Raw genomic sequence first — 9,076 nt, forward strand, 5'->3', positions numbered from 1 at the left:
GCATGTGAAAGCTGGACAGTGAATAAGGAGAATTGATGCTTCTGAGTTATGATGTTGAAGGAGAATATTGAAAGTACCATGGGCTTCGAAAAGAACCAACAGATCTATGTTGGAAGAAGTGCAGCCAGAGTGCTCCTTGGAAGCCAGGATGGCCAGACTTCGTCTCTCATACTTTGGACATATTAGCAGTAGGGACCGATCCATGGAGGAGGACATCATGTTCGGTAAAGTGGAGGGTCAGAGAAAGAGACAATGACCCCCAATGAGATGGACTGGCACAGTGGCGGCAGCAGCAGCGGGCTCAAGCATAGCAATGATTGTGAAGTTGGTGCCGGACCACGCGGTATTTTGTTCTGTTGTACATAGGGTTGCAATGGGTCAGTACCAACTCAATGGTACCTAACAACAAATCCAGTGTCGGGGGTCAGGGGCCTTCAGTCATGAGTGAGGTCATGGGGAGGGGACTATCTGGGAAGGATGTCATCGATCATGGGAAGGGTACTGACCGTGTTGTATGGGGGCTGCGTCTCCTCAGCCCACCTGCTTCACCCTCCCCGGGGCAGGCCCATGTCGACTCTAACCTAATGCCAGAAACATCTGGAGCTCTGTACTACAGTCCTTAAGGTTCCCAGTGCCTCACAAACAGTCACCGTCAGAGGCCAGTGGGCACTTACCTCCAGCAGCAGCCTGCCCTCCAGCACCTCAGATGCTCCAGGTGGGCGCACGTCTCCTGGTGAGGGGTCCCTGGCCACCGGCCGCCGTGAGCCCGTCTCCTGCACAGCTGCCAGAGAGAACAGGAGACATCAGCACCTGATCCTCATGAAGTCACTTTCTTGTGTTCTCCAGGATCCCCCAAAGCCTGGCCTGGTGCCGGCCTCGGCTGTGCTCCCTGTCAGCGTGCACGGTAACAGCCCAGTCCCCAGCCCGGAGCAGGTTGAGCAGGACGGGCTAGGGCAACCAGGCAGGTAGGCACTCCTCTCCCTTAACTGACTCCCATCTAGTTCAGAACAGATCTTGGGGTCCCTGCAGCCTCGCCCATCCCAGTGATGTTGAGCTGGACAGTACAGCCAACCTCTGAGGACAGAGAGGATAGGGGGCTGCTTCACTCCCAAGGTCACATCCAGGAATCCCAAACCTGGACCATGGTCACTGTGTCCCTGTATGTCACCATATCCAAATGCTCCATCACACACCAGGACGGGCTTACTCTCTCATTCCTGTACCTGCCTCACCCTTCCTGGAGTCCTTCCCAGCTCAATCCACCGATGCCCATGGATTAGACTCAGGTATAAGAAAACCATGACTGACCTCATGACCCAAAACAACCGCAGACCACCCATGGGCTGAGAACGACCCAGGGACACCTGTCCTTTCTCCTCCCATTGAGATGACCACCGGGGTACCCGCTCTCCTCCAGTGAAGACGACCCCTAGATGCCCTCTCTCCCCCGAACGAAGACGACCCCCCGGACACCTGCTGTCCCCCAGAACGAGGACGACCCCCCCGGACACCCGCTCTTCCCTGGAACCAAGATGACCCCCAGGGCACACGCTCTCCCCCAGAACGAAGACGACCCCCTGGACACCCACTCTCCCCTGGAATGAAGACGACCCCCAGGACGCCTGCTCTCCCCTGAATGAAGACGACCCCCAGGATGCCCACCCTGCCCCCGAACGAGGATGCCCCCTTGGGGGACGCATGCCCAGGGAAGGATCAGACTCTGAGGGTGTTAGAGAGGGCCTGATCCAGAATCCCAATCTTCCTCCTCAGATGAGCCTTGTGTTTGTGGGGATGCCTCGCTGTCACCCTCATGGCATAGGGGGTGAGTACAGACTCCGGGCCACCTCCTCTGTCTCCTCCAGGACGTGGACGCCACGTGACTTCGGAAGCCCTTGCAGCGGAGCTCAGGTCCGGCTGGACTCCAAGCCTCTGCACATCTGGGTAGGCCTCTGTCTCTGTACCCCCAAACCCACTGCCAGGAGTCACCTGGGACTCAGCGACCCTTCGGGGTACAGTAGGACAGCTCCTCGGGGTTTCTGGGGCTGGGGTCTTGACTGGAGTCCTGGTGTAGCACTGTGGGTTAATGCGCTCAACTGCAAAGTTGGCTTGAATTACAAGGTCAGCAGTTCAAGCTCGCCAGCCGCTCCTTGGAAACCCTGTATAGGGTTGCTATGGGTTGGAACTGACTCGATGGCACTTAACAACAACAACAGCAATCTTGACTGGAACAGACAACCTCATCTTTCTACCCAGGAGTGGCTGTTGAGTTCGAACCACCGATGTTGTGGTAACCAATCCAATGCTTAACCCACTGTGCCACCAGGGCTCCTTCACTGAACCAGAGAATGCAAGAAGTGTCTCCTCCAGGGGAAGGTTTGCTGTCAGACCTCCAGCCCTTTCCAGCCCTGACCCTCCTAGCCGCCAAGTCCAGTCCTCCCCAGTCCACCTTGGGTTCAGGACACAGTTGTTGCTGTTCATAGCGACTCTGTACAGGGTTTGCGAGGAGCGGCTGCATTAGCCCGCCGCGCCAGGAGGTGAAATGCTGAGCTTTGAGATGATGGCAGAGGAGCGGTGGAGGTGGTCATCCTTAGCTTCTGTTCATTTGGTAGTGGGCTCTGTTTACTCAGCAACCACATGAAGGAGAGGCTTGGGATAGACTGCAAAGACAGGGTCCAATTCTTCCCCCTGAGAGCAGGCTCTGATTAACATGAACCAGAAACAGGTCAGGGACAGAGTCCGCGTGTCGGGTCTCAGGAACCCCTGAGGGGTGGGGAGGCTGGGGGGCGGGGGCTGGAAGGGGGCCACAAAATGGAAGGAGCCAGAGCCACCCTTCCTGCCAGCCTGCAGTGAGTCCTCAGCAGACAGACCCAGGTGGGGGCCACACAGGACGCTTGCGGGGCTCAGGACAGGAGAGCTGTGTGAAGGACTGTCTGAAGGGACTCTGCCCCAAGTCACTGACCACAGACCCACAGATCGGGCCCCCTGCCCTTCCACACAAGGCTGTGTAACTGGCGGCATTGGGCAGCGTGTCCCAGGTCTTCACTCTCCCAGGTCCTGCAGAACCCAAAGGCTGGAGGTTTGGGGGGGGAGTGGGGGGAGGGATCTAGCTATGGCGTGAGGTGGGGGACTCCTGGGACACGTGCACCCAAAGCAGCAGAGGGTCATGGGCCTGGATGCTCAAACCAAAGCTCTCCATGTCACTGGCTGGTGGACGAGGCAGGAAGTGGACACCACCCCCCCACACACGGCCCGCTTTCCCTGCGTGGGAGGAGTACCAGGGACCCGAGCCACCCCCAGCGTCGTATGCCCCCACTTCCCTCCGCCTGACATTCCTGTGGCCACCGAGGACTTGCTGTCACGCGATCCAGCCTCAGCGCCCGCTGAAGCCTGGACCCCAGCCAGAGCCTCGCGTGCGAGCACAGCTCCGCCCCCGCCGCCCTGCGGCCGACCGGGAGCACAGCTGGGCAGATCGCTGCAAGGTTCCCCAAAGTGCTTCCAAGCAGACAGCGGTCGGTGCCTGTCCCATCATCTCTGAGATTCCCCTCACCCTCAGATACCTAGAGCCTCCATCCTCCCCAGAGCCACTCTTCCCCTCCAGGGACCCTAGCACTTCCCAGGGGCTCCCACATCATTCTCAACCTTCCCAGGCCCCCATCAGCCCCAGAACTTCCTATCATCTCCAGGACCCCAGAACCTTGGGAGTCTCCCCCATCACTCCCATCACCCTGTTCACACACGGAACAAATAGGGCGAGAGAAAGGGTTCTCCCATGGAATGGGGGTGAGCCCCATGGGAGGGAGAGGACATGGCATGGGGGCGTGTTCCATGAGGGGGAGGGAATGGGATGGGGATGTGCCCATGGGTAGGTGTGTGTATATACGTGTGAATGTGTTCATGTGTGTGAATGAGTATGTATATGTGTACATGCGAGCACACATGTATGTTTGTGACCGAGTGTGTGTGTGTGAGCACATACTAGTGTGGGTGTGTACAATTGCATGCACATGTTATGCTCAAGTGTGTGTATAAAAGGGTGTGTGCATGTAACCACGTGTGAGTGTGTTGAGTATGAGTATACATGCATGTATGTGTGCATGTGAACGTGTACCAACTGTGCGTGTAATGTGTATGTGTATGTGTTGAGTGTGAATATACGTGTGAGTGTATATGCATGAGTGTGTTGAGTGTCTGTGTCCATGTGTGAGCGTGTACCCAAGTGTGAGTGGGTATATACGTGTGTTGAATGTGTGAGTGTATATGTGTATACATAATGCATGTGTGTGTGCCTGAGCATGAGTGTGTACACGCGTGTGTGAATGAGAGCATGTTGGATGTGAGTATACATATATAGAGAGTACACATATGAGTGTGTACCTGAGTGTGTCTGTGTGTGCATGTGAATGTGTGAAGGCTGAATGTTGGGGATTTCAGAATGAAGAGGGAAACTGAGGCCTCGTAGAGATAGGTGTGTTGAACATGAGAAAATGCATGTGATGGTCATATTAGGAGCCGGAGAAAGCGTCCAAAGCGGGCATATTTGTGAAGGTGTGAGCCCTGAAACCCCCTTACGGGCACAGCCTGAGATTAGAGGGGTTTTCATGACATCCACAATACCAAATTTCCTGAGGCCAGAAAAAAATCACGAGAATCAATAAACATGCTCATTTCATGCAAACATGATATTAAAAAAAAAAAAAAATCAAAGCCCATTCCAAGATGCATATTGCTACAATTTCTACAGAAAGAATTTCCAGATTTTCCAAAAGGCAGCGGCCAAGCCTCACAGATTTCACACTTTGATAAAGCTTGGAAGGAACCACAGGGAAAGTACGGTTTTCTTGGAGCCAGTGAGGGCAGGGGTGGCATTTCCAAGCTCTGGGGCCAGCCAGCCAGCACCAGTCAGCCTGTCTTCTGCCCAGAGCGGTCAGTCAAGCAGCCACCGTGAGACTGTGGCCTTGGAAATGCTCCCTTTCTGGGACCCTGCCCCCATTGTCAAGAAAGATGCAGCCCAAGGAGCTCCTTGGGAAAGCACAAAGGAATCTATTCCTACTCATTATGGGCCCATATTCCTCAGTGTCTGAAATATCTGGCGTAATGAGCAGACCAGTTGAGAGTTTTTGCTTAGCTTCAACAAAGCCAAAGAAAAAGCAATCTTGTGTTAAGACTAAGGTTCAAGAAAATTTGTAGTCAACAAAACGAAACCAAAAGTCAGAGGAAGAGAAAGAAAACCCACTTTTACTCAATTAATAAACACATGAGCTACCACTCATCTGTCATTTTGCCATATTGTGGTGGTTTGTGTGTTGTCGTGGTGCATTTGAATTACAGTCTTTGAAACTCCCATAGACTGCTAGAAAAATAAACAAATCTGTCTTGGACGCAAGGATGGTGAGATCTCATCTCTCACACTTTGGACATGTTGTCAGGAGGGACCAGTCCCTGAAGAAGAAGAATACGTTTGGTGAAGTAGATGGTCAGAGACAAAGAGGAAGACCCCCAGTGAGATGGATTGACAAGGGGGCTGCAACAAGGGGCTCAAACAGAACAATTAGGGGATGATCCAGAACCAGGCAGTGGTTCGTTCTGCTGTGCATGGGGTCACTATGAGTTCAAATGGACCCATCAGCACCTAACGCACGGTGTGCGGGCACAACGATGGGAGTGCAGGAATACCTAACTCACAGTTAACAGAGACCCACCTAGGCGACATACCAGGTATGTAGTAGAAAATGTTCCAAATTAGACACCCAACTAGTTCCAGCTAACCGTCACACCTTGTGAGTCTTGTGTGTTCTCGTAGAGACCTTGTGGGGCTGAAAAGCGCTACCCCACAGGGTTCCTAAGGCAGTGAATCTTTACAGAAGCCTCATCTCTCTCCCTCTGAGCAGCTGGTGGGCACCAACACGGCTCCTCAATTGTGCCCTGTTGTTGTACCATCAAGTTCGTTCCAATGCAGACGGACCCTGTATAGGGTTTCTGAGGAGTGGTTGGTAGGTTTGAACCACTAACCTTGTGGTTAGCAGTCCGATGCTTAACCTACAATGCCACATCAGGATTCTAGCACCTAGAATTATAGGCCCAGCTCTACAGCAGGGCACCCCGAAAGTCAGGTCTCCTGGGGGTGGGGTGGGAGGGTGGACTGAAAACCTACAGCAGGGGCTTGTGGGGCATCCTGCTATAGTGAATTGAGCATGCTGTGTTGGAATCCATTGGAGGAGCCTGGGGCACAATGGTTTAAACCTTATGTTTCTAACTTAAAGGTCAGTGGTTCGAATCCACTAACTTCTCCAAGTGATGCATCAGTCTGCTTCTGTAGAGATGTGCCACCTCGGAAACCCCATGGGGCAGTTCCTGCTCTGCCTTACAGGAAGCTGTGAGTTGGACTCGACTCGATGGCAGGGTGTGTGTGTGTGTGTGTGTGTGTGTGACCAGAGCGGGTTCTCCTGCCGCAGCCAAGCACACCCTGTCCTGCTGCCCTCCACCCCCACCTGTTCAGACGGGATCCTCTGTCCCAACATAGCCACCACGTCTGCAGCTCGGCCCTGTGGGGCAGGTGGTCCTCATGGTGGCTGCTAGGAGAGTGTTGGGGGGGGGCAGGGGGGAGCAGTGTCTTCTGGGCATGGACACCTCTTGTTGCCGTGGCTACCACAGCTGTTAGCTATTGGGTTCAGTGCCTTCTCCACATTCCCTTTGCATTTTGTTTGTTTTTTCTAAGACAGTTTCTCTCTTCCCACAGAAACAATTATGCAGCCGTCTGCCCCATCAGTGTCATTGGACACTTGGTCAGGTGGGTGAGGGGCTTAGTCCTCACTGATGGCTGTGCTGAATGCGGGAACAGGGGACCCTCCCGAGTGAGTGCTGAGGGTCACACATCCAGGTTCCATCCTCCACCCAGCCCCTGGAGCTGCCTTGGTGTGGCTGGCCATCACTGGGCACACACACCCTGGCTCTGCCCCGTGTCCCTTCTATTTTTCAAGGTGAAATGATCTCCTCTGTCACCATTCGTGGTCCCTTTCTTGTCCTTCGTCAACCTCAGATTTCCTCTTTTGTGAGTAGCAGAACAAAACAAAGTGGGAAATCCCACCTCCTAACAGTTACGAGAAGAGTCAGAATGCTCCTTCGAAGCCAGGAGGGGCAGATTTTGTCTCATAGACTTTGGACACACTATCAGGAAGGATCAGCCCCTGGAGAAGGACATCAAGTGAAAGAGGGAGACCCCCAGCAAGGTAGATGGGCCCAGTGGCTGCAACAATGGATTCCAACACAGCAATGGCTGGGGGACGGGGCGGGGCCAGGCACGCTTTCATTCTGTCGTACACCGGGCTGCTAGGAGTTGGAACCAATGCAAAAGCACCTAACAAGAGCAGTAACCCACAAGAAGGAAAGACAGGCTGTATAAGTTAGCAGTACCAGCACCATTTAGAATACAAAAGAATAAGGAAAAATGAACTTCACTGCCTTGTAAAAGTTCATTAAACTCAGCACTGAAATAGGCATTACCAACATTTTCTCAGGCCATGTTGTTGTTGTTAAGTACCGTGGAGTGTCTTCTGACTCATAGCGACCCTGTACAGGGTTTCCAAAGCTGTAAATCTTTACAGGAGCAGAAAGCCTCATCTTTCTCCTGCGGAACGACTGGTTGTTTCGAACTGCCGATCTTGAGGTTACCAGCCCAATACGTAAGCACTCCACTACCAGATGAGTAAATGCTTCCCACGGCTTCTTCCTGTCTAAAGATAGCTTTTATGGGGGTTTTCGTTGAATTAGTGGAGCCATTTCTGAGTCGGGAAGTAGAGATTAAGAATCAGTTTTCATTGCTGGACTTTTTCCTAACTACAGAGTGAAAATGAATTCAGGGAAGTTTTCAGAACTTCCTCTAAAACGTACAGCTTGAAGGGTTCACAAATTTTGGAGTTGTAGGTGGTGCCAGTGGCAGAGAAATCGGGCTTATTACACACTCCGTGAAACCACAGAAGGCCATGTGGTGACTCAGTATCACCTTGTTCTATTCAAACAACTGCCTCTTGGTCTATGTACAAGTTCCACAGGACCACAATGGAGTGTTCTGGAACTCCCATTCTTCACAATGTTATCCACAGTGTGTCATGATCCACACAGTCCAACACCTTTGAGAAAACACAGGTAAACATCTTTCTGGCGTCCTCTTGATAAATCCAACAACTGTTTTCCAAAAAGGTTGTACTGATTTACGCCAATATGAGTGAGTGGGAAAACCTGTCACCTGCTCACCCTAAATGTTTAGAAACCTTATGAACAGTAGCAGAGCACGGTCAGATGTAGTGCTGGAAATAAGCCCCTCAGGTTAAAAGGCTTTCAAAATAAGACTTGGGAAGAGTTACCTCCTCAAAGTAGAGTTGATGTGAATGGAGTAAAGCTTTCAGGACCTTCATATGCTGATGAGGAGCTGCAAAGACCCATTAATAATTGGAACATGAAATGTACAAAGTATGAACCTAGGAAAGCTGGAAGTTGTCAAAAGTGTAATGAAACCCATAAAGATTGATATCCTAGGCATTAATGAGCTGAAATGAACTGGTATTGGCCATTCTGAATATGACAATCACATGGTTTTCTATGCTGGAGATGACAAATTGAAGAGGAATGGCATCACATTCATTGTCAAAAAGAACATTTCAAGATCGATCTTGAAGTACAACGCTGTCTGTGATAGGATAATCTCCATATCCCTACAAAGAAGATCAGTTAATACCACTATTATTCAAATTTACACATCAACCATTAAAGCCAGTGATGATGATATTGAAGTATTCTACCTTTTTTTTTCTGAAATTGATTAGACAGGCAATCAAGATACATTGACAATTATAGTGATTGGAATGTAAAGGTGGGGAACAAGGAGGAAGCATCAGCAGTAGGAAAATATGGCCTTGGTAATAGAAATGATGTTGGAGGTTGCATGATAGAATTTAGCAAGACCAATGACTTATTCAAATCATTGCAAATACCTTCTTAAAACAACACAAAAGGTGATTGTACACAAGGACTTCACCAGATGGAATACACAGGAATCAAACTGACTATATTTGTGGGAAGA

The 9,076-nt window shown here is 51.3% G+C and overlaps 1 protein-coding gene across 1 annotated transcript in view; it reads right to left on the bottom strand.

The window, feature by feature from the left end:
- AHRR (aryl-hydrocarbon receptor repressor) overlaps positions 1-9,076 on the bottom strand; it is a 109,096-nt gene that overhangs the window by 88,917 nt on the left and 11,103 nt on the right. Inside the window, exon 3 of the mRNA XM_006876905.1 lies at positions 675-781. Coding sequence (XP_006876967.1) covers positions 675-781 — 107 coding nt within the window. The remainder of the gene's footprint in view (positions 1-674; positions 782-9,076) is intronic.

The sequence above is a fragment of the Chrysochloris asiatica genome, unplaced genomic scaffold, assembly GCF_000296735.1.
Source record: "Chrysochloris asiatica unplaced genomic scaffold, ChrAsi1.0 scaffold00424, whole genome shotgun sequence".
NCBI lineage: Eukaryota > Metazoa > Chordata > Mammalia > Afrosoricida > Chrysochloridae > Chrysochloris > Chrysochloris asiatica.